This window comes from Pempheris klunzingeri, chromosome 7, assembly GCF_042242105.1.
Source record: "Pempheris klunzingeri isolate RE-2024b chromosome 7, fPemKlu1.hap1, whole genome shotgun sequence".
Classification (NCBI taxonomy): Eukaryota; Metazoa; Chordata; class Actinopteri; order Acropomatiformes; family Pempheridae; genus Pempheris; species Pempheris klunzingeri.
Genome location: NC_092018.1, coordinates 14,544,250 through 14,570,221, shown reverse-complemented (window position 1 = coordinate 14,570,221; position 25,972 = coordinate 14,544,250). Strand labels below are relative to the sequence as shown.

At 43.2% G+C, this 25,972-nt stretch overlaps 1 protein-coding gene across 2 annotated transcripts in view; it reads right to left on the bottom strand.

The window, feature by feature from the left end:
* Positions 1 to 25,972, bottom strand: part of znrf3 (zinc and ring finger 3) — a 65,977-nt gene that overhangs the window by 8,718 nt on the left and 31,287 nt on the right. For both annotated transcript variants that reach the window (XM_070833937.1, XM_070833938.1), the window contains exons 2-4: positions 22,402 to 22,524; positions 2,484 to 2,558; positions 258 to 389 (exon numbers count right to left, since the gene is read on the bottom strand). In XM_070833937.1, the coding sequence (XP_070690038.1) occupies positions 258 to 389; positions 2,484 to 2,558; positions 22,402 to 22,524 (330 nt within the window). The remainder of the gene's footprint in view (positions 1 to 257; positions 390 to 2,483; positions 2,559 to 22,401; positions 22,525 to 25,972) is intronic.

The following is a 25,972-nucleotide window of genomic DNA, read 5'->3' as shown; positions in this document are numbered from 1 at the left end:
TTTGAATGGCTGATAATAATCTCCCACAGGGCTGCGAAAAAGTCCTTGGCCTCGGGGCGGCGAAGAAAGGAAAAGGGTCAGATTTCATAGCTGGAATTTTCATTCGTCTTCGCTTCTAAAACTTCTCAGCGCTGTTTGGTGCGAGGACCCCACAAACATGTTCACCTCTTCCTCATGTTCCTCACATGTGCCTTAGATTAGTTTCACACACGCGTCATCTTTGCCGAGTGTTATTGGGTTTTGGCGTGAGCTCTTACCCTCGGTGGTCTGTGTTGTATCCGAGCGCGAGCCACTTTCTGTTTGTTAACGATGTTCATCAGCTTAACGGCGTCATTGCCCTTCACATAAACCACCGGCCGCTTCAGAGGATCCTCAGCAACCTGGTTGAGCTGATGAGAGAAAAAAAAGAAAAAAAAAATCAAAAACAGATAAATGAATAGTTAACTCACTTACTTTACTCACTAAGTGTAACTCCACTCATTTTACACATCAAGTTCAGTTTACGGTCAGCCTGTGAAAACAGTTGTAACATCTCGAGATTATGTTTGGCTTTACAGGTTTAAGTCATTGTTGTTATGGCTATAAAAACAACAAAACCTATTCATTTGTGGATATATTTTCAGAAATGTTGCTCAGGTAACTCTTAACTGGATGCAGTAGTAAACTATCAGTGTCAGGATTAGCTTTCAAACATTCACATCGATTGAATCCGCATATATTAAGGCCAAAATCAGACCCTACTAAAAGCTCCCAAGATGAACCTGAGTGGTCATGAGATGATTGAAAGGATAAGAAGTAAGAGAAAACATATTTCTTCTAAACAAAATTACATTTTTTTTTTTTCTGACACTTATGTAAATGTTTTTTCTTCTAGTGAAATATTGGATAGTTTTCTCTCTCAAGTATTCACATTTAACACCAAAAGGGAAAAACTGGGTTGTGTCCATGTGTGATGAGCAGACATAGCTTCATTTTTTGAGGACGTGAAGCAAAACATTCGGGAACCACTGCCCTAATGCATGTGAACTGTCTGAATGTGAAAGGCATGAACTCCTCCTCTACTAACCAGGGAAAATGACCCATAGGCTCAAGACATGGAAACTGTGGTCGCAGTTTGCCAGAGGGAGCAGAGGGAAACAGTCAATGAATAGGATGTTCTGGCTTTTGACTCAGTTGACATACTCCTTAACTCTCCCTCTCTGTTCTCCCCTCTCGTCTGCTGGTTGGAATCTGTAATTTGAAAAGCCCAAGGGAAATACCGAGGATATTCGCATTTCTATTTCTTCTGCTGTCGTCATGTTCCTCAGTAAAATACTGTATGTTCTGGTTTAAAAGTATAGACTTTGAAACTTTTGATCTCTCGCTTGTTACTGGTGTGCTGCTCCTGCTTTGAGATGTGACTCCAGCAAGAGTCGAGCTTGGCCTTTGACAAACAATACAACATGAAAAAGCAGACCTATAAGTCCTATAATAAACTTAAAAAAAAGCTTTACTGTTTAAAGAAAGTTAATCACAAACTTTACCCCAAAGTGTTTCAGCCCTATGCACCACTTGGCCTCACATACAGTAATAATTGAGAGAACAAGGAGGTCAAGTATATTAACTTCTTAATGTTTCTTTTCTAATTTCGGCCCCAGGATCTTAATTCTCCCTAAACTCCTCCTCCCTGCCCCTCGGCCTTGTGGGACCTGTCTCTGCTGATCGGGCCGCTCTGACTGGAAAAGCCTCTCAGGGGAATTTAACACAGCCGCCCAGCGCTGCCTTTCATGTGGTCTCTGCGCAATCCCTTTTATCTCTCAGCTACGCGCTTTACGACCCAGCAGCAAAGAAGAGGAGGCGAGGAGGGAGGGGGGGGAGAGAAACCTGCAAGTCCAGGCTTGGTGTGGAGAGGATGAATACCACAGGAGAATTCTTGCGACAAAGGCACTCAGAGGAGCAACTTGTGTATTATACCTCTTAACAGCAAAGACACAGATCAAGAAAGAGTGGAAGGAGGAGGAATGCGAGTGTCTGGGTATGTGAGACAAAAACACACTTTATCCTTAATGTAGCCTGTGTCTGCTCCGCCAAATGTGCGCTCAAAGACAGATCCATAGTCTCAGGGGATGAGGTAATGTGCGCTACCTGTGCAATTATGAGCTCAACAGAGTTTGGTCATGGTCTAGTGAAAGCTGAACCTGCATATCCATTTTCAGTCCTCTCGGAGCACAGTGCACTCCTCCAAACACAAGTTAGAGAGCTCAAAGGCCCAGAACGGTTGAATGAGCAAGACTGATCCACATGCTTTTGAGCAGAACTAAAGATAGAAAGATCATTGTTTGTACAAACAGCACACAGACACCGCCAGTCAGAAGGGCAGGGCATGCCGCTGAGCTATCTTCAGAAGTGAAAAGCGGAGCGTCTTTCACAGAGAGATTAAACCATTCCAGTGTCGTTGAAACGTGAGTTTATGAATGCGTGGGTAATTTTAGGTGTGCACAAACCTGGTCGATGGCATCCGGATTCTCTGACACATCAAAGATGACGGCTGTGGCTCCCCGCTGCACTGCTCTCTTTGCCTGCAAACACAGAACAAAGCAATTATCAGATATATTCAACAACGGTGCAAAGAAAATGCCAGGGAATGCATGGTCACATTGATGACTGCACTGTCAACCTCCTGTGATTTTACATTTTAAGTTTTCACATTTAAATTCAGGCCACTAGAGGGAGTTCTCTGCCTTAGTGTAACCCCATGCTGACCAGCCTGGATGAGCAAATGAGAGAGAAAAGAGAGAAAACCAATGGGCGAGAAGTAAACAAGCCATTGACAACAACTGCGAGGATGCACATGTGGTCTACGTCTCCATTCCTCTGAAGTCCTCATGATGTCACTCTTAAGTGAATCTGCACCACATTGCACTAATAGTATGACAGAAACTGAAACAGTCAATCAATGTGTCAAGAAGTCATGCATGCTCCCTCCATGTGATGCAACTCCACATGACATGGAGCAGAGTTTGAATTGAATTCTGCTGTGCACGCTCAGGAAAGCTGAATAAAGTTATCAAGGATTTCCAACTGCTAAAAATGTGAGCTTCTTTCATCTGAGAGCAGAGAAAGTCATAGCGCAGAGGTCTTTTGAAGACTTCTGCTAAAGGCAAAAGATAAAGGAAATGCTTGGATCTGCAGAACCCCTAGTATATCTCCTCGCTGAATCCAAATTGGCTTCCACTCGTCTGGAAAAAAAAAAAAAGTTCCTTTATCTTAACTCCTGCTTTCCACTGCAAGCCGTTCTCACCCCGCTTGATTCACGGTGCCCTATTTAGACAACGTTTTGATGTCTGCAATACATGATCTAAAATAGCGCGGCTGGGATCATATCCTGGTATTATCAAGTGCCCTTGGGTTCTTGCCAGTGCTCTTCATAACTGGAGGGAAGAGGGGGGTGAAGATCAAAGTGACAATGCACAGTGCTGTGACTCTGCTGCCGAGTGGCTGGAGAGTGTCACCGCTCCAGTCAGCAGGCACTTACAGAGGACACGGAGAGAGGAGATGGGGAGAATGGGTATGTGCGGGGGGAGGCGCAGTCGCCCTTTTCACAATACATCATGTTGATTTCTGAGATAACAACGATGGGACGCCGAGTACATTTCTGCATCTTTTGCCCAGAGAGGAAAGAGGAAGGGGTACCCAACTGACCATAAAGAAAAAAATCACCACAAACACTTGATAACCTAGAAAAAGTAAAGCAACTCAACTGGAAGGATGAACTGCATTCTTCCAAATACTACTCCTTCATTTGGTGGTGGAGAGTGTTGTACCAACATGTTGATCCAAAATCTGCTAGCTGATCTGCTAGAAAGTTTCCCGCAGGTGTTTAATTGGGTCTGGTGACTGTGAAAGTCACAGAATATGAGAGACATCATTTTCATACCTATCGTACCATTCGGTGACTCCTCAAGTGAAAGCATCTGCTTTCCTTAAGTTACAGAGGGCCCCAACTGACCAATATCTTAATTATTCATTAATTTGTCGATTATTTCTCTGAATTCATGTTTGGGTCGATAAAATGTTGGAGAAGATTGATTTTTCGGCCACTTTGCAGCTCTGTTAGCAGTTTCCTGTTGCGTTAAACCTCACATCAAAGTGATTTCCTAAACTCTCTTAAAGATGACGAACGCTAAGTGACATCCAGTGAGATATGGTCCACTTTTGTGAAACTGTGAGCTATTATCTTGGATTTCCCTTTCCATTATTTTCCCTACTTCCTGTGTACTGCGAGTCTTTAGAAAGAGGTTAATGATTAAATATCTCTATATCTCGCTAAGGTGAGTTTGCAAACTCTACTCCAATTGTACTTAAGTACGTCTGTTGTATTAAGCAGTCTACTTTTTCCCCTCAAAGAAACAAAGAGAACCAGAAGTATTTGCATTGTCCAGAATCTATAATATGACACTAAATATAGAATGCATTCGATTTTTAGAACCAACAACACACATGCGTGGACCAACCTGGGCCAGCAAGAGAAATATGGGACCAAACTAACAAAAGGCCTTTAATATAAGAGGTGGCATATGTACCACACTCTGTGAATACAACTTTGAGCGTGAGTGAGCTTCAGGACGGCTACGTCTCTATTAGATTTCCCCTCAGTTTAATCCAAAGATAAGATGTTTATGAATCTGGCTTTCATAGCTCATTAAAGACTAATTAACCCTGCAAACTGATTCGATCTTTCCCAGCAGTGTATGAAAGCCTTGTCAAACACAGAAACATAAAAACAGCGACGCGCTACAAATACAAGCTCTTCCAACTTTCTCTTTGGTCCTGCCTCCTTTACATAAACTAACATCGCTCTTTTCTTTCGTCTTTCACTTTTGTAGTTAGAAAGTTCAAAAGCGAGCCGAGCAAAATATCGCTCGGCTTTTCCCTCTCACCCACTTTTCTCTCAGCTCCACACTGCCAGGCTCCAGCCCCCATTTAATTCAGCACAAGTCTGCTCCTTTGATGTTAGCTCTCCCAGTTAATAATTAATAGCTCTTGGTAAGACGCTTTGAGAAGAAAGAGATCTCCCTCCTAAAGAATCTCAACTCGGGCAGGCCTGCGCTGCAGTGTAGGGACTTGCCTGACGACAACAAAAATGCACCCACAGGCAAACTGGCTCTCTTAAAAAACATGACACATCTCCTTCCCAACCCTATAAAAAACTACAACCTCGGACACCAAAGGAATAAATAAATACTTGTTGCTTTGTGACTGCTGTGATCTTGTTTTTCCTCTTCTCAGGACTTTATCGTGCTATCATTGCTAAACACTGCAGTGAGGAAATACTGTTTACCTCACCGACTCAAACTGGATATAGAATTTCAAGTGGCAGAGCTCCTGCGTAAGGAGATATTGTGCAAGCAATTTGAGACAAAATTCAGTACTCTGCTGCAAAATTTAAAAAAAGATGAATAACACAACTGGAGTCGCAAAGCTTTCATTCATACCCACTTCATTGAGATACAAGAATTTCAAGGCCGTCTGTTCATCAAGCTTATCGGGGTTAAGTCCGCGCAAGATGACAATTCGATCTTCTCATTCATTAGGATGAGATCCAGACACAGATTATATCAGTTTGGAAATCCAATATCGCAAGAACAAATGCTGCGATTAGGTATCAACTCAGAGAAATTAAGACAGTTCGAATGTTCCTTTTTCATCCATCAGAATGCAATGGAGATTTTGCCAAGTAGCAGCAAGACTTTTACATCTGTAACTTAAAATATAAGATACAATCTTTCAGAGGAAGTGGAGACAAATTATGTTGGAAAGTAACTAAGTACATTTACTAGTACTGTACTTTATTTTGTACAATTTTGAGGTATTTCTATGTTAAACTACTTGTAGCAGAACTTTTTTTTTGTTCTGGCCGACCCAGTTTTATCTTGTGACCTCTTGGTATGGAACCACTGGTCTAAGCTGGCAAAATGTAGACAAAGTTTTTAAAATTAATAATGCTTACTGCAGAATAAGTTTTGATACTTCAAGTACATTTCGCTCACTGAAGTATTTCTTGTGCTGTACTCTTACTTCAAAAAAGGGATCAGAGTTCCTCCCTGGTATCATCTGTTGGCCTTGATTCAAAATAAATGAATAGATAGATAAATAAATCTGAAAAATGGTTGTCACAAAAATTGTCAATGTTCCTTCTCAGCCATTACAGTGCAAAGGCAGGTTCGGCATGTAGCAGTTTATAAGATTGAATGAAACATTTCCTCTAACAATAAATCAAGGTACAATCTTTGAGAAAAAGTAAATGTAAGTGACAAACAGGAGGGGTGGGTGAAAAGGAGCAGGCAAGAAGGCAGGTGAACAAGAACTGTCTACCCCTAAAGACCTGCAAAAAGTGTACGGCTAATTTTCTCAAAGCTGAAATATGATCTCTGGTCCCTGACATGAGTGCTTGATCAGTCATCCATGCTCAAAAAACAGCTAAACTCTCAACCTGAACTGCATGCTGGGGGTGGGGGGGGTTCACAGGTACTTGACAATACTGCTGGCTAAACAAATTTCCTGCTGGCTCAGAGGCATGAGAATTAGGGTACAATCTTCCCCAAGTGAACAAAAACCGCAGCAGAAAGTACTGAGAACCCAGTCTAGACACAGAGGAAAATGAAAGCTATGTTTAGCATCCCTAAGTAAGCCTGCCAGCTTGTAAGATCTGAGGGAGAGAAATTTTCACTCGTCTGGAAAGAGACTTTTCTCAGCGTAGCGCTCGCTTCATCATTCACATGGGCTGAGGACTCTCACATTAACACGCTGGCGTGCACAGTTACAATGCATGTGTAAATAAGTGCGCACATGTACAAATATGCATGTGAAACAAACTGTCATAGCGACAGGATGATCACGTGCGAGCACACACACTACTGCATTACACCTGCAACATCTGGCTCACGCACTAGTTCCTCTATCATATCACTCCCTCTTTCTTTCCTACTTTCTTCTCCTCTGCTTTCCTCCTTTCTCTTTCCTCCTCCTCCTCCTCTCTCGCTCTCTGCACTGCTATAATTAAGGCAATTAAGTCTTCAGAAGACTCTGCACTGCTATTATGCTGTAATTTCATGTTGCCTCCTGGCTTTACGGTTTATTAAAAGATAAAGGCATACTTTTCTCCCATGGATTTTCTTATATGTGGTCGCAGCCTTTTTCCCTCCTTTCCTTCCTCGCTCCCTCTCAGACCAAGCGTGTGTGCCAAGACATTATTTACATTCAACTAAAATAAAATCGAAGTTTTCAACGTGGCTGTGCGTCATCTGATTGGAAGCTTGTGCAGCCCGTATGAAGAAAATAAAGCTGTGTTTGATGCACCTCCTCCTCGTTTATTCTCCTGTACATACTATACTTTTGCACATGAAGTCAGTCATGATGAAGCTTTCTAACCTACTGTTTGATGTTAACATCTCCCAGACAGACTGTTAATCTGTCAAAACAATTTATTCTGTTTATGGATACTTGTTGTAATTGTACTGGCTGTGTGACAAGTAATCAACAGGTTTGACACACTCACCGTGCTGGATCTGCCATCTGCTGTGACATGACAACTGCAAAATAAAGACTTTCCTGTTCCCACAGACACTTAAAGACTATCCTGAAAACATTTACAAGGCACAATGTGAACCAGCTCATTCCTGCCAATAACGTCTTTTGATGAATCTCATTCCACTCATATTTAAAAGGTTTGATTCACAGCCAGGTAGTTTCATTTCGAAAATTGTAGATTAAAAGAGGTAAAAATCAGTGCAAATATTCTCTGGCGACAGCGTGTTCTTTTATAGGAGCTATTGTTCAGTTTCTTCCTCCACCTTGCCAAACTTTTGAACTATATTGCTGTTTAATATTAATTTGAATGTTGTTAAGCCCCCGGCTGGAGCATTTTACAGGAGTGCCGGGACGTGTCTGAGGTACCATTTCTCAAGCTGCATAAAAGAAGTTTACGCAGCACATAAAAATCCACTTGTGTGTCACAGCAGCGGAGGACAGGGGCCGGCAAGCCTACTCGAGCTCCTCTCCATTCGACCGCTTACACATAAACGGACAGTTTACCTAATGTAAACACACATGGGAAAGAATCACTTGAGGCTCTCAGTGAGCTCAGTGACTGCCATTAATATCAAACTGCAGATGAGAGGTTAGGTCGGTTTACTGAGTGTCTTTGAGAAAGGGTGCGGGTCTAGGTTCAGTTAAAGAGATAAAATTTGTCAAATGAGGTGATCTTCTTTACCTTAAAGCTGCATGAAATGATTTTTGACCACTAGTGGGCAGGAAAACATGCTAACAAATGACAGGCATACAAATCTTTTATGAAGTGTGAGCTACAGGCCAAAATGTTACACCTGTTGTGAAGAAGGAAGCAGATATGCATGCACATAAGCACAAACATACTTTTATGGCCTCTGTCATAATGCAGACAACTCGGTATCAAAGTGACAAATACTGTTAAGTTGGCAACTAATGTCTGGTCAGATTCATAATCTTGTCCATGTATTATTTGATCAGATGGCTCCTGATTTAAATAAAAATGTTTTGCCAATTTTCCATTGAAAATGAGTTTAGTTTTTGTATCGCTGGCATGTCTCAGAAAAGCCTATAGGCTAGGTTTTGGCACAGTGTGTCAATATGGAGAGAGAGAGAGAGAGAGAGAGAGAGATTTGTGGGAAGAGAGAGAGAGAGCGAGAGAGAGAGAGAGAGAGAGAGAGAGAGAGAGAGAGAGATTTGTGGGAAGAGAGAGAGAGAGCGAGAGAGAGAGAGAGAGAGAGAGATTTGGGGCGGATGTAATGACCTCACTATCAGACAAAGACATGGCCCGCCCCAGGTACAACGATCCCCGACCCTGCCTCTGTGCTGTACATCATGTACATGACCAGCCAGCATGCACACAAACACACACAGATAGAGTGTGTAATGACTATCTGTCCCACTGTGTTACCATCCCTGAGGGAAAATTCAGTTCCCATGGGTGAAGTCTCCTCTTTCCACCGGTTTAAATCCCCAAGTGTGAGACTGAGTTGTGGAACAAACACAGAAAAAGACAAGAAGCCCGTAGCTCGGTCCCCTTTGAATCCATTTCATTTGGAGGGAAATGTTTTTCGCCAGGAGGCTATCTTCTGGATTTGTGTGAAAAGCCTCTTAAAAAGGTGGTAACGTCAGCTTTGGAGGAAAACCAGAGCTCTCTGGGGGACAAAAACAACACATCAGAGACGGAGCCGGAGGTTTTCTACACTGATCCTTCTACCATCACCCAGCTAACTTTTCCAAGTCAACGTGTCTTTAAAACTGAAAATCTCGACATCTCTCAAACCTGCCCTCTCCGTTTCCCTTCTCTGATTTTTCCTTTTCCTCTTCTTCACCTCATCGTTCCCGACCACTACCCTCCCTCCAATTCTGTCTCTGCCTCAGCGCACAATGTGGGGTGGCCATTCACCCACCATTGCATAACCAGAATTATACAAGTGAATTGTGCTATCAAAATGTGTGTGTGTGTGTGTGTGTGTGTGTGTGTGTGTGTGTGTGTGTGTGTGAGAGGGGGCACCTCTGAGGGGGCCTGCCAGTGGAACTTGGCAAAGAGCCCACCCCATTAAGAAGTCGAGAGAGAGAGAGAGAGAGAGAGAGAGAGTGAGGTGTACCGGGGAGCACTCACCCTCCCTCATCTTAAGACCCATATATAGTGTCTATAGTGTCTCTCTTTCATACTCACTTTTATCCCTTCATATTTACTGCAGACGTCACAAACATTCAAAGGGTTTAAGCTACAAAGTCATGGCAAATATAGTCCATCATATTTGACAGAGTACTGACTATGATGTGTCCTTAGAGCATTGAAAAAGTAAAGTTAACACATTACTTATCATTTGATGACATTATTCCTCAACAACCTCTGATGACAATCTTAGACTGTATCTTATTTAGGCAAAGTCCTTCATAAGACAGGAACTTGTTGAAGCTTCTTTAGTTAAACAGTATTGAGGAAAAGGCATTGCACTCTGAAGTAATGCCCCCTAAAAGATTTATCTTGTAGCTACAATGCTCTGACTTTAGTTCTTCACTGGGTAATACTCGGCATGTGATCACAATGGTTCATGTATAGGGATGCGAAATAAGAGGAGCTAGGTAGGTCAAAGGTTCAAGCTTGTGTACCTAAATGCTTTGGGGGAGAAGTTCACTACGACTCCCAAGGTATATTTTAAAAAGGAATATCCAGTCACAGAGCTTATAATTCTGTCCCATGCATCACAAACAGTGGGTTGAAGTTAAAGATTATGCTGTCGAAAAAACTGATTTAATAGCCAGCAGCTTAAATCTGTTCGCTTTTAATTTTGGGGTCAATTTTGGTCAAATTCAGCAACTACGATGAGTCGCTTTTTTATTCTTAACAACTGCAACGATGCATTTGAATCTGACAACATTTTTGTCAAAGACAACAGCAACTGACACTAATGGGCGTGGTTGTATTTAGAGCTGTATGCTATGACTTCTCAGAAACATGTTAAGTATGTTGTTGTCCTTTTTCTGGCTGCTCCCTTCCGGGATCGCCACAGCGGATGATCCGCTTGTAGATTTTGGCGTTAGTTTTTTTCCCCCGGATGCCCTTTCTGACGCAACCCTCGCCCATTTTTGGTAGCCGGGACTGGGAGGGAGTCGAACTCGGCTTCCCCAGGCCGATGGCATGCGCAATTATCCACTGCGCTACCGGCCGGTTCAAACATGTTAAGTATATTATGTATCATTTTTAAAGAAAAAACTGAAATAGGAACACAGAACGGAGAAAAACACCACTGCACTTTTGCGGCTCTGCAGACTCCACCTAACAATTATGTCGACAAATTATGAACAAATCAAATAGTTTACAGTGTTTACAAAACAAAGCTTGAAATATCAGTTAGATATCAATTAGCGGAGTGCAATCAAATATTTGAGAGGCTAAAGCCAAGATCCTCTAAATATAATGATACGATATGATATGATATTATATATATAATAAATCTTTTGTATAAGGATCAAGTTAGTGTGCGGGTCGTCTTTTCTTTGATACTGTTTTTATTTTCTTACCAATGAACCTGATGCAGTATTAGGATGTGCATACACTACTATTACTACTATGGAGGCTTTCTATAGAATGTGTTGACACATGTTGATATTTCTTAAATACATCAAGAAAATTCAGTTTTGGTCTCTAAAGTAGAACTCTGTATAGCTGTGTCTCAAATGGCACCGACACTATTTGCATGTTGTTTGAGTGGAAACATTGAGATGTGGGAGCAAAACAATAGAAAGGTTGAAAAATGTACACCAAATACTATTCAGGTGTATAAATTAGACTATCTGTGATTTCTCAATTTTGTTAAACCAACAGTCCGTATTTTAAAAATCTTATCTTATAGATAAAATACATGAAACTAACTAACTAACAAAATCACCTACTGTTGGAGGATGATGACCACTAAAACTCTAAACGTTTTTGGGAAGCTACAAAAAATAACCCAAAATGTTGCAAAACAAAGAGATAATTGTTCTGAGACATTTAACGGGTTGTCATCATGTGGTCACGAAGAGGGATTTCTGAGGAAACACTGTGGTTTTTATGAACTAACAGACTGTTTTAGAGCTTTAATCAGCTCTGAGCTGAATTTGTCCACCTTCTTCTTGTTTTCCACCACATTTATTTTGGTGATAAAATAAAACAGCAGGAAATTATTTTTTTCATATGCGTGTAACAAAGATATGATATTGAATAAATGGTGGATGAGGCTTGTGCACTGGACTCAAAGTTCTTGTGAAATACTGAGCATTTAAACATCTTTCTTTCTAAATATACATGTTTGTCTTGCTTGTTGTGCACCACATGCAGCATTTCCTGTCTCTCTCCGCGGTTTGATGTCTTGTGGCGTCAGGCGAGCACACTTACACAAACATGGACACGGATGCAAAAGCACTGACTCAGACTGCCGCTTATCAAGAAGCCTTTTTGTCTTCTCTCCTACCGCTGCCCACTGCTCTGCCCTGCCGAGACCAAACGCTGGAGCCCCTGGAACGGACAACCGCTAATTAAATTTCCTCCACTTTTCCTCTCTGTCCCTCCCATGTTGTTTTCTTACCGGTTTTGGGCTCTGGCCCTTTGTGATTCACAGGAAAATAAACAAGCTTTCCGGCTAGGGATGAGAATACTACTTTTTAAGTGCTTCTTCTCCTCCTGGTGTCTAAACAGGAGTTGTTTCGATGAAAGTGACAGGAAGTGTTGGTTAGAAATGATGAGTGACGATCATCTCTATTGAAGGAGCAAAATATTTCATTAGAATGCCATCAGTGAGTAGAGTTACTATGAGTAAAAAGCCCTAAATGAAATAATGACCTTTATGTATTTAGCACTTTTAAAAAACAAGTTTACAAAGTGCTTCACAGACTAAAAAGAAAATTCAAGGTGCAATCACACATTAGAATAAGTGGTATGCAGAGAGAATTGATAAATAAATAAGAAAGAATAAATAAATCAATGAAAATCATAAAAAAAAACTGTGATTAAAGCCATTTTATAAAAAAAATGTTATTAAAAGAGTTTTAAAGGAGGACACTGAGGTAGCTTGTCTAATTCCCAGTGGAAGTTTACTCCACAATTGTGGAGCCCTTGCAGCAAATGCCCTCCTAACTTCTGTCTCAAGCCTTGCCGTGGGGACTGAGAGCAACAGCTGGTCTGCAGATCTGAGAGTACGAGCAGGGATGTAAGGGTGAGAAGGTCAATAATGTAAGAAGGGCCAAGGCCACTCTGTGATTTAAAAACAAGAAATAAAAGTTTTGAAATCAATTTACATCACATCACCACATGTAACCAGTGCAAGAGGCTTGAATAGGGGGATTGTGCTCATATCCTTGAATTTCCATAGGAACCCTTGCAGCAGTACTTTATACAAGTTGGAGGTCGTTAACTGATCTCTGGGGCCTGCAAGCAATGAGTTACAGTAATCGACATGGCTGGCACGAGTGAGAGTTTGGGCATCGCTAAATTATTGCAATACTCCTGATTTTACCAATAGCTGATTTAGAGATACTGCTAAAATGATAAGAGAAGTTCACACAAATCACACTATAATTTCATTTTTGCCATTATTCAACATTAGGAAGCTACTGGACACCCAGGTAGTTATGGCTGTGAGGCTGTTATTGAGGTAACTTAGGTGAGGTCTGATGGATATATGGACAAATAGATTTGAGTATCGTCAGCATAACAATGGAGAGAGATATTGGAGTTGTGGATGACTTGACCCTGAGGTAACATATAGATACAGAGCAGTAAAGGGCCAAGAATAGACCCTTGAGAAACACACCCCAGGTGATATCTGCATTGCTAGAGGAGACATTTCCCACTGATACAGAGGTTCTGCCACTCAGGTAAGACTTTAACCAGTCTAGAGCAGTCCCAGTCACACCTACCCAGTTTACTAGTCAATCAATATACATATAGAGTACGCTTTCAATTTACCACGATCAGCTGTATCAAATACAGCAGACAGGTCTAGCAACACCAAAACAGTACAACAACTGGCACCTGAACTTATCCTCGAAACTTTTAAGCAGTTTCTGCACCATGATGAAGACATGAAAGACACTTTGAGAGTGAGTGGTCAAAGGATATGAGCTGAGAATATAGCTCCTGACTCGATAAATGTTGCTAAAATATCGGAAGCTAAAAAGGCAGAAACCCCTCCTAAAAATCTTGTAGGTAAAACATCCAAAGGAGAGGAGAAGGATTTCATGTCATTATTAATCTTCTGTAAATCTCACTGGGATGCTAGATGAAACAAATTCCTGCTACCTATTTCCTGGACCTTTGCACCAGTAGAATAGCACATTTTTGCCATCTTGATCCCGATTGTGGAGTCTCCTATGATCACCTATTTGCTCCAGGGATCTCCAGCCTGAGAAGGAGCTTTTCCTGAGCATGATGCAGGAGAGTCGAGTTTGGAGCTGTTTGTCTTTTTTAATCTGATCAAGGATGAATATTCTTCGTTCCAGTTCTGTGATTTTCTGGCTAAGAGAAGACAAAGGTCGAGAGCTAAGTGGTGGCATGCTGATGACTAAATGTTGTTTTTCAGTGAAATGGTGGCATGGCAAGTGTAGCTTCAAAGCTAATGGTACAAAAACGTTTTTTCCTCAATCTTCAAAAGTATCGACAACTCTGCTATAGTCTTAGATGTGAGAACTGTGAAAGGGCAGTTTGAGAGAACATTAATATCCTTCATTTTTAATATTTTACTGGGAGTTTCTATTTTTTCCTCTGTGGTGTCAACAAAGTTACAGTTTAACCTTAATTTAGGGTTAACAAACATTTCTAAATCTGACATTAACTTCTATGAAACATAACAGCAACGCAGAATGTGTGCTTCCCTTTACCCAGGATACTCTATAGCTTGAACATACACTATAATCCAAATGTAGAGATTTTAGTCAAACTGAGGCGTCTCACTTAGCGGCCACTTCTCTCCCTCCCTTAATTCATCTGCAGTCATACAGTTTTTCTCTAATCTCTCTCTGCCTTGAAGCTGCTTTAGGAGACCATGTCCCTGCTTGCATGAAAGAGAAGTTGCTGTTGTTGCTTCTTTCTCTTGTAATACTCTATCCTGCTCCTGGTGGAGTGGTGTTGCTGCTGCCTGCTATCTTCTTTCCCTGGGCAAACAAGGCAGAGCAGGTCAGGACTTGGCCCTATAACCCCCATTTTGCCTCCATTCTTACTGTACCTCGTGTCCCACTGTGCAGTCTTCCTAGCAGTGGAGACTGATCCAGAGACTGACTTAACCTTTGTTTGTTTATTTCATTTCAGTAGATAAATACATAAAAGGAAGTGCTGAAGACGCTAACTGACTCCATAATTTCTTTGAACAGAGGAAGAACTTTCTCCACACTGTCAAGTTAATGCTTTGCCTCCTGACTGCAGAATAAATGTGGAGCAAAACTGGTAGTTTAAGAAAATGTATGTACCACATTAAATGTTCAAATTAAACAGTCCATGGAGGAATAACATTTTTAGGTTGTAGTGGTCACAAAAAAAGCAAAAACTGGCGTAACAGACAGGAAACCACGGATCTACTAAATGGTTAGCTGCTGGCCCATATCTTTTATCTCTAATTGCAGCAAGATGGAGCAATATTCAGGTACGTTTATCGCATTCAGCTACGACTCCAATATAACACCTCATTGCTGTCTCATCTCAGCAAGTCATATCTCTGTTGCAATATCCTTGATCATCAGATTGGTCAACAGTTACTGCACCTACTACTGGATCATACCCAGGGGTAAAGTGGTATCCTTGAGCAGAGTTTGGAGGCACTGTACCTTTATCACATTTCAAATTGAAATACTGTCCTTTTTACATTCCTACATTTATCTGTTAGTTTGCAGATTAAGATTTTTCAAACATTTTATACATTTTTCCTATGAAAAAGTCAAGACACTTAAAAAACAATGTTTAACCATGCACAAACATCATTGCAAATGTCTCATCTAAATGTTATCGTTTTGTTGGTCACCATTGAACAATGCTATTGTCTCTCCCACTTTCTACCAGGTGCATTGCCATCCTTAACCCCCTCCCTATTTCAGCGTTTCTCTTTCTCTTCTTCCATTACCTCACTGTCTCAGAGCATGGGCAGCTCCAATGTCGCTCTCATATACCCACCCACACACACCACTTCTTCATCTCCTTGTGCTGGGCCCAGCCTTGCCTCCCTGGCAGAGCATTAAAGAAAGTTTAAACCACAAGAGCAGGATGACATTTTCACCCCCACTAACCCTCCAGTAGAGGAATCATCTGTAGAGGGAAGAGGCATCAGATTAGCTGTGCGGAGACCAGGGGGCTTCAGTTTCCAGCTTCCGTGCCAGGCTGTGGGCTCGAGCCTTAAAGACAACATGGCCCTGACATACACAGCGGGGTGCAGGACACGAGGATTCTCACGCACACAAGCACATTCCCCCACAAAGCAACAGGCTTAGACAGAGATGAGGAGAGAAAAGACAGGGCTTTGGTTGACGTGGGTGGATGTCTGGTCCTATCTTTTCTAAGATTTACTTTTTCCATGGCTCATCTTTTGATCCAGCACCGCCCCGTCTTCTCTGGGTGCTGTTTGACAGACAGGAGAGCTTAAGTTGTGACTGGTGTCTGACTTTAAAATACCAATTGTGACTGAGAACAAAAATCAATGTATGGGTGTGGATAAAGATTAAAAAAAACTTCACCGTGGTGCTAAGTGTTCCTCTCTTTTCTGTCACTTCCCCTTCTCTCTTCCTCTCCTCTCTTTCTCTGTTTTCCTCTTTTAGGCTCTCCCTCCATTTCTCTCTCATCTTAAGTCCCCAGGGCTCCTTTCTTCTCTCTTTAAATAGGGCCTGAGCTGTGAAGTCTAATAATGGTCATTTGGCCTCCCATTGAAAGCTGGGTAATTCGGCCCAGGGACGGCTCACTTTGAGCCACATGACACAAGGAGCTTCCCAGTGACCATGGAAACAAGCGCAGTGGGATCCCGGGTGCCTCCAAGTGCCGTGAAACGTGGTGAAGCGGTGATTTAGGAGCGGACTTTGGGGGGGGGGGGGGGGGGTTGAAGTAGGAAGGTGGGTGACAGCTCCAACACAGCCTGAGAGAGGGGGTTCAGAGAGGGAGAGCGACATAAAGAAAGAGAGAGAGAGGCCCCTGCCTGGTCACAGTGGAAACCTCTCCCGACACCCCGCCAGGAAGAGCGGCCAAGATAATATCAGCAAGTTGAGGCGTACACAAACATGAAAGGAGAGCCCAAGAGGCAGGCCCCAGAGTGCACTGTGCTTCACAAGCTTTTTTATCACTTTTTTTTCCTCCTTGTCTCCCTGCTGCTGCTCCTCCTCTCTTTTTCAATTTCTCTTTCTATCCCTCCCTCCATGCTGCGGTGTTAGAAAGTTTGTTCAGGGTGTTTAGGGCAAGGGGCAGGTGGAGAGGAAGCTAAAGAGTTAGCTCGTGCGTAACACTGCAATGCAATGAAAACTCCCTCAACTTATTGTATCTGACATGTCAGAGAAGTGTAAGATGTTACTAAAGCATAAGCCTCCATTATACTTCAGCTACGGCTGCCACTGCCTTGATTTCAACAACCCAAGATTGACTTAACTTGGTGCCCTCAACAGAAAGGGAGAAAGCCTGCGTCATTTTTAACTACTTGGAAAAAAATTGTCTTATCAATATCTTGCATCTGTATGGACTCTGCTATGAAAAGATTTCTTTTAAAAACTCTGAGGAAAAAAGTTTAATCTGTATTGAACGAAAACCGCTGGTGTAAATCAATCACTACTGTGGCTTCACTGCAATTTAACAAAACACTCTGGAGGCTGCAGAGTGTAATACTACAGCAATTTCCTTTCTTTCTGTTATCAAGGATATCTGTTTCACTCAGGTCTTTGCAGAGAGAGAGAGAAGGAGAAAGCAAGAAAAAGAAAAGGAGTGAGAAGAGAGTGATGAGAGAGAGACCATGAGTCATCCAGTCATCTGCATCAAAACACAAGCTGATCTGCCAGCCTTCTAGGTCTTCTTATCCAGACTGAAAAACAGTGGATGAGCATGCATGTTACGCACATCTACACCCACTGATGAGACAGAATTCCTACTCATGAAGGCCAACATGTTGTATTAGAAGTGGTTTGAAAACAAGGCCAAAATGCAGCCAGTTCAATCCAGCATTGAAGCTTCTTTACAACAAGCCCTGTGGCTTGACACCCTACTGGCATTGCCTTGGCCTCAGGACGACCTCTAGCACACACCTCAGTGTGTAGGACAGCTAACCTGGCCACAGGCTCGGAGCCAGTCGCCTGCAATATCACACTCGTCTGTCTGTTGCTTTTTCTTTTAATGCAGGCTTCTCTCTTCTCCAGACGCGCGCACACACACACACACCGTCCTTGTAGCCCCTGTGTATTTTCTATATCCCCGTTATTCTTCTCACATACAAACACTACACCCTCTCTGCAGCTCTGGCTAAGATGCCAGACACGGTTAGAGTCCAAAAGCCACTTAGCACTAAGACGCAGCAGCTGTTTGCTCTGGCCTGCTGTCCCTCAGTGCCAACTTAAGGGCCACAGTAGAAAAAGACAGACACACTCCTTTGCCCCATCACATTGTTCCCTGGCAACTGCGGTTTTAGGATTGTGTTTGTATGTGTGTCAAAGTAAGAGCTTCCCACACAGGATACACTTTTTATGGTTGTGTGCCTCTGGCACTTTAAAGTAGCTAGCTTTATTTCTGGGAGGATATGTCAATAAAGATCTTGATACTTTTCTTGTTGCTCTAGTTATTTTTAAGTGCTTTGTAGCAGCCGGTCTTGGGCCAGCTGCGCTCCGCTGCGATGAAATGTTGTCTTTGGCTGGTGTTTAAGGTGGAACTGATCGTGGTCCAGAGACGAGCTGGTCAAGGGCAGCGCCAGGCCACACACAACAAGCACATACCAGGGAGTTTTACATGCTATGCCAGCCAAGAGGCTTGCTTTACACAAGCTGCAGGGCTATGTGGGAGGATGGGTCACATTTTTCTGCTTATGTGCATACAAAAAAAAACGTTGTACCAAGCGAGACACAAATCCCAGCCACCCACTTACCAAACCAGACACATTCGCCTTCGTCATCTCCTTGAGAAGCCAAACCCCTAACCTCTTTCCCGTCCCACTGTCCTGCAACTCCCACTCCTCTCCCGATCCACCACCACTCCACTTCTCTGACTTTTCCTCCCACTGGCTGCCCGGGTTGGGGGCTGATGTCATGAGAGCCAGAGGAGGATGAAAGGGGAAAAGCCGACATGCTAAGGCCCCGTGAGGCCGCTGGACTGACACCGTGGTACTTGAAAGAAAAGATATCTCACTGGCACAGCGACAAAGGCTCCGACCAGCCTGGGCCACCAATGAAAGCCAGTGCCATGATTTCATGTTCCAGAGGAGCTGCCAAAAATCGCAATGTATGTGTGTGAAAGACAGTGTAGAGAAGAAGGGAGGGAGGCTAGTTCTGGGAAAGTCAGGCAGCATGGAGGAAATGACAACCAAAAATATGTTATTGACAGCGATAAATAGTTTAACTTGAGAGCAGATACATGTGTGCACAGGTGTGAGCATGATTTATGAGATTTTCAAACAGCTCAAAGAAAACAGAGACTTGATAAGCTGGAACTAAAGAGAACTGTGCCCTACTGGCACCAGGGCACCTTGCAGTGTCATCCGTGTTTGACTCCATAACTCAGACAACTTAACGACTTCAAAGAGTGTTTCAAACGCTGTTAACTACAGTAGAAACTGATTTGCTCATGGATTTCCTGCTGTTGGCGGAGAAGGCTACTGCTGTGGCACAAAGAAGTCAGGGATTTAACAGTTCAACAGCTTGCACAGAAACCAGACAGGAAATGCAGGAAAAAACTGTGTACATATATATGACACACCAGCACTTTGGTGGAGTTTGCACGTGGACTTCAGAGGCCAGCATGACCAACGTCTTGTCCCCCTCTTCCCCTACAGCTAATGTTTGCCATTTTTAGAGCATCGACAGCCTGAAATCCTTGAGTCACTATGCTGAATAATTTATTACAAGCTACAACTACATTAATATAATATTGACAACAAGAGGCATCAATGGAATATGATGTGAAGAATTTCTTGAAAGTTCAAAAGAGAAACTATACAGCAAACTAAACATGGACAGCTGGGTTCTCAGCATAACTCTATCTACTCAATTCAGCAGCGGTTTTAAAGTTATGGACAGTGATTTTGCATTAAACGCTATATGACCATAGGATTGGAACTTATTTTGTATTCAAGCCTAAATGGAGGAGGGAATGCCTGTTGCTACATGTTGACCAGTTTTTTAGCACAGCTGGGGGCCTTGTGTTCCCAGACACTTTTTATTTAGACATAGTTTGGAGCAAACAGCATTTTTTCTTCTACAATCCAGTTTTGTGCGTTCACTGGGATTCTGTAATTGAATGGAATCTAAATTGACCAGACAAGACCCCAACACTGTTGGTGGCAAAGTGGCAGCAAAGTGGAGTGGGCTCTTGGGTTCAGTCAGGGGCCAGTCGGGTAGGGCGGGAGGGGGGTGGGGGCTGCCGAGCATGAGGCCAGACCAGGCGGGGCGAGTGTGTAAGAGTGGGCATAGTATCCGGACTGGGGCTGGGCATGGTGGCCTGGCTGGATGGCTGGCTGGGCAGAGTAAGCAGACTGGCAGGGGGTAAACGCTGCACTGTCTGGCCTGGCAAAAGCGGCGGTGCCAACGCAAAGCACCCAGCTGTGTTCGGGCCCCAGGCAAGGGTCTGTCAAGACGTAACAATGGGCTTTCCCTTCTCTAATTATAGTCCCGGGCTGATTAAAAACAGAGGAAACAGAGTGGTCTAGAGGTTAGGGAGGCTGGATGGAGGCCAAAGGGTCACCAGCCAAGGTTCTTGCCATCTTCACTACAGTGTCCCTTAGCAAAACATCAAACCCAGAATGTATAAAATGGCCAGCTCATTAGCGCTATGCTTTGACTGGTTCCAATGAGCGGGAGGTGTGAGTTTCTGGTACTCGGGTGTCCTCGTGGCTCAGTTGGCTAAGGCACATGCCATGTAGCCACAGCATTCGAAATCTGAATCTGGCCAAATCACGTCTCCCGTCCACCCCATCTCTCCAGTCTTTCTCGTCTCTCCCAGTCCCATAAAACGGTAATCTCATAACAAGAACTGAACAAAACTGACAACCTGGTTCTCAGTTTCAGCCTTGGCTTAGCATCCTATGAATGCATGTACTAATGTTAAATGCCTGTAGCTCGACAAAACAGATCAGGTTTGTGGACCATATTGGCACGAAGATTAGTCCACCAAATTAGTATTGCACTCCTTTAGCAGTGTCAAACTCATAATGGACAGGTTAAAAAAACAACAACATTTTTTTCAGCCCCAGCCAACACTGACTAAAGTCACATCACTCAACAGAATTTATCAGACTATGCACTCCTGCCTCTAGAGCCAAAAGTGATACGTTTCTCCTATATGCAGTAGTACTGCAAGACCGGTAAAAAAAACTTTGATGTGCAAAATCAGAGTTCCCCTTTGAAAATTCACTACCTTCCATTAAAAATAATGTACTTCTCTGACAAAATGGACCCAAGTCAGTCTTACCATCCTATAGGAATACTGTTTCAATAAAAATCACAACAGTGGTAAATGGTTAACAACCAGTCAAAACGGTTATAGTTTCCCTCTTGAACTATTAACTGCTCCTTAAACATCATCGTGCATCATCTCAGTGAAGGCAATTTACTGATGAGTAAAGTCACGTTGCCAATGATGTATTTTTAGCTACAGCCAAAGAGGAGTTTGAGTGCTGAACATTAGGTCAGTTTTCAGTATGCATCAGCTAGGTAGCAGCAACCATCACCAAAGAAAGTGCACCAGTAGCATGTGTATACGGCACAAAGGCTCCTTAAATTATGAATGGCTGCTCTCTTTCTGTCACCGGGCATGCACAGGATAAATGAGACTATAGCCAGCCCCCCCTCATCCACCGGGGAATATTGGTACATTCCATTAAGAGGAACACTTAATTAAAGCATGATAAAATACCACTCGGAGACTCCAGAGGGGTCTGGGAGCACTGGAGGAGGGAGGGTTGGAGGGTGGGGACTGGGGGGTGGACAGACAAGGGAGAGATTCAGTTCATCCTCATTCTCTCAGCAATGGGAAGTAAGAAACAAAACAAAACAAAATCATCCTTCCATGAATCGTCTCTGTGACAACAAAAGATCAAAGATAAATTCTTAAAAGGGTTTAATTAAGTAAAAGGGAAAGGATTGTCCTTAACTTGAGTACAGCAAAGGGGACTCTCTATATCCACTAAACAGCACACTGTCTGCACATTTCTACTCGTCGCTCATAGAGCCAAAAATCTCATGCCCAAACGTTCAATACAACTGATAGCATTGTCCATTTTCTGTACCTTTGTACATGCAAAAAGCAGTCCAATTATTCTTTCATTGTGTTCATATTTGAAGATGTGAAAATTGTCTGTAGAACACAGCTGTCAAAATCTCGTGGTACTGAAAACTCAAATATTTTTACCCTGATAACGGCCAGACAATCTTACAACATGCAATAAATGAAGCAGCACTCGAAACCTAAAAACACAGCATAAAAGCACAAATCTCTCTCTCAATTAAGCAATTCATCACATTGAGGTGCCTGCACATAGAAAACTTGTTGTGTGTGATAATTGTGGTCTCAAGCATGGTGCATGTTTTTCACGGACCCCTTGTAAAGAGACTGTTAAAGCAGCAAATAAAATGACCTGTGCAAGTTATGTGGCCACATGTAGTTATTAGCACTATACAGAAACTTGAAAGGGTAAACAACAAGTCATTTACCTTTCCCAGCACGGTGAGACAACTGGGGTCCAGCTCGGGTTGCTCCAACTTCACCACTCCGACCCAGCCATACTCATATAGGTCCTCCTCATCATTATTATTACATAGTCCCAAAGGATGCATCTGGAAAGAACACAGAGGAAACAGGTAAGTATTCATATCAAGTCCCTTTAAAACTCTAAGGTGAAGGTGGACAAACTTGTCATGTACGCTTCAGTGTGAAAATTTCAACTCCAACACCACTGATGAAACAAAGACTGGCTAAAGGTTTTCAGTAGACATGTCACAGGCGTGACATTTTAACAAAGCACTTTATGTCCCGAGTTTCTAAAACAAAGAAGAAAAAAAAGTTCCACTCTCAATATTGAAAAGCTGCCCCACACGATGCATCAAACTAGTGTGTTCTGGCATCACTGGCCCCATGAGGAAATATGACAATTTATAATCCACTTGCCGCCTATTTTTCATAATGTAACATAAGAGCTTAAGAGCATTAGACATCCCTAAAGTATTCACTGTGTGCAGCAAAATCATGCAGGATCTAAACACACAGTTCAGCAATCTACCAGACCTCAGATAAGCAAAAGTGGGATTTATATGCTTTCATGGACTTGCTGATGATGCACATTTTCATAGAGTTTCTACTTAAGGAACGGCACATTAAGTCTACTTCCACTCGTACTGCCGCAAATGATTAATGATGCTGCCATTTCTATTGTGTTTGTGCACACACACAATGACTGGATACATCTTTTCTCTTATTAAATTGAAGTGGTTGCTGACGCTTCACACCAGTGCACACAGTCTGATTAGTGTCTATCAGACCATCTTGAGCTGTCCTCTCATTACACTTAAGGCCACTAAATTGGCCCAATTCTCTGTGCCAAAAAGCCCTGTGAGCAAGTGCTTAGACAATGTCTCTAGAGAAGATTAAAGCCAAAGGATGGCAGACATCACAAACACTGACTCACTCACTGAGCCCAAAAAAAGAAAGAGGTGGCAGCCCCCTTAATTGCAAACTAACAGAAGTACTTATCTTAAAGCATTTATCTCAAAGCACTTCCCTTACTTTACATGACTGTGGGAAGATGGTGAAGAAGGCTTGAGTATAATTTGTAAAACCCAAATCTGTACGCTGACATTAATAGACCGCTAGAAACTGTTATCTAATCAACAATCTTGTGTATGTGCTAGTATGCATCCCAAGAGGCGTCTGTATCATGATGAAAGTTGACAGATAACACCTACGGAATCACAGAAGGCCATCAGTTGAACAGCACCAAACCAAAAACAAAAGCAAAAAGTAGACAGCAACTGCAGCTGTCAGCCAATCACTGGGATAAAATAATGACCTACTCAAAAAAGGTTGGATTAAAACTGTAACCAACTCAAAAAAGGTTGGATTAAAACTGTAACCAAGTCCCAAAATCCTGGATTCATTCCCCATCCTGGCAACAGTGCAAAGACAAGCTCCTGTATTAGCATTAGAACTGGGCCAAACTGACCTGCAGGCCACTTATCCTATTAACCCAATGACCATAGCACCCCAATCAGCCAGAACTGTGGCGCCGAGCCCTCGGCCACTCTGGCCCCTGGGCCGCTGCTGATGACCCGAGATACCCTTCTCCCTTTGGTGACCCCCGACCTTTGAACCCCACTTCATCACGTTGGGAGCAGGTTAGTCGTGCAGCAGGCCAATTGACAAGATATTCACAAGGCGCCTCGTCACTTCAGTGCCACAAGGCAGAGGGGTCAAGCCCCTGACCTAAAGGATTTCTGTGGAGGACTTAGCTAAGAGTAAGGGGGTCATATTCAAATCAGGTGGACTATGGAAGAGTCATGGGGAAGGAATGTGGACAACGTGTGCCGTTATGTAGCTCCACAGTATAGTATGGCATCCGTTTTAATAGTGGAGAGACAGGCATGAACAAATAAGAAAATGGCGAAATCAATAGCCGTTAATGTGTCTAAGTTAGAAGATTTAACACCGAAGGCACAAACACTGGATTCTGCAGTGCACCTATAGAGAGAGAGACCACTCATCCTTGAATCCTCCTCCCACACACAAACAAATGTGACTATAACGAAACCTGAAAGATTAAGCTCCAATTACAACCCCTGTCCTTCGAAACGAAATGGATAATTCTCCCTACAGAGTAAATCATGAATCAAGGCTAAGCTGAATCAAAGCAGCTGTCACCTTGTTCGCCTGCATTTCATCGACTCACTGGATCTTCTCAGGGCTGCTTTTCCTCTTGTAAACATAAGTGAGCAGAGAGCCGCTATGCTCTGGGTGACTGGAAGATAGATACTAGCCTAGGGCCAGCAGGAGCAGGGAGGCAGCACAGGTATACGTTACATACACATTTGGTATGATAATTTCTTCCTCTCAGTCTTTGGAGGACGCGAACATTGAAGGGAAAGGCAAAGATAAAAGAACATAACCTAGTCAGGTTTCCATTCAACCTCCATATCCTGACCTGCCCCGCCCACATAAAATCACTCTACAAACTGTAACAATTCTCTGAGGCATACCGCACATCCCAGTCAACTCAGGTAACATTTTGAGTTTCATGTGTGACACCCACTGAACAGGGTGTTGGGGAGGAAGCAGAGAGAGTCTGTGTAGGAGGGGATCTAAAGAGAGGCTCAATCTCTGTCTCGAACAGTCTGAAGGAGGACCAGGAAGTGGAGCGCTGATTATGGCCTCTCTCTCCTGCTTGTCTAACAGCTTGGATGGCAGCGGGGAGCCCCGCCTGCGCCCCTGGGTCCTGAACACTGGGCCATTGTGCAGGGGCTCTTGCACTCCAAATGGGACTGTGTTGTTGTTGTGGACCATGTTGTTATTTTAGAGGCTGGCCATTGCACCATTATCTCCACCACAGGGATTTTTCTTTTTTGTCAGATGTTGACGTAGGCGTTGATGGATGTGGGGATGGGGTGCCGGAGGAAAAGGACCTTGGTGTGGAAGAGAAATGGTGATATAGTGAAGTGGGTCACAGCTACTGGCCGTGTACACAAAAGAGCAACAAGCACATATGCAAACGTGCCCACACACACACACACACACACACAAAATGACAGAGACTGTCCTCTCTTGTGTTCCAACTGCTAGCTTTCCCCGTTAGGCCCCAAATCACACAAGCTCAGCCCACTGGAAACACCCCATTGCTCCACTTTGCTCCACTAAGCTCCGCTCCTCTGTACCCAGGGTTCTGGGTGAAGGGCATCCGGCGCCCCCAAAGTGCCACAAGGGGGCGGCTCTTGTTCTGCCCCATCTGTCCTGCCCCTGGGGGAGGCAGCCTTTCACATGAATATCCTGTTACAGAGGCCACACTCTCAATGAAATCCTGGCGGGGATTTGAACTCCACCTGTCACTCAAGTTGGCCACACCCCCTGCCAACCCCAACCCCTTTCTGTAAAACCACCTGTAGAGAAAATTCTTGCTCAGATCGGAGGCTCTTTAACGCAACACCACCACCTTTATACCATGATGTATTTAGATTATGTGAAGACTGATTGATACTAAGGTGTTAATTATGCTTAAGTAGTGACTTTGTCTGTTTTCAT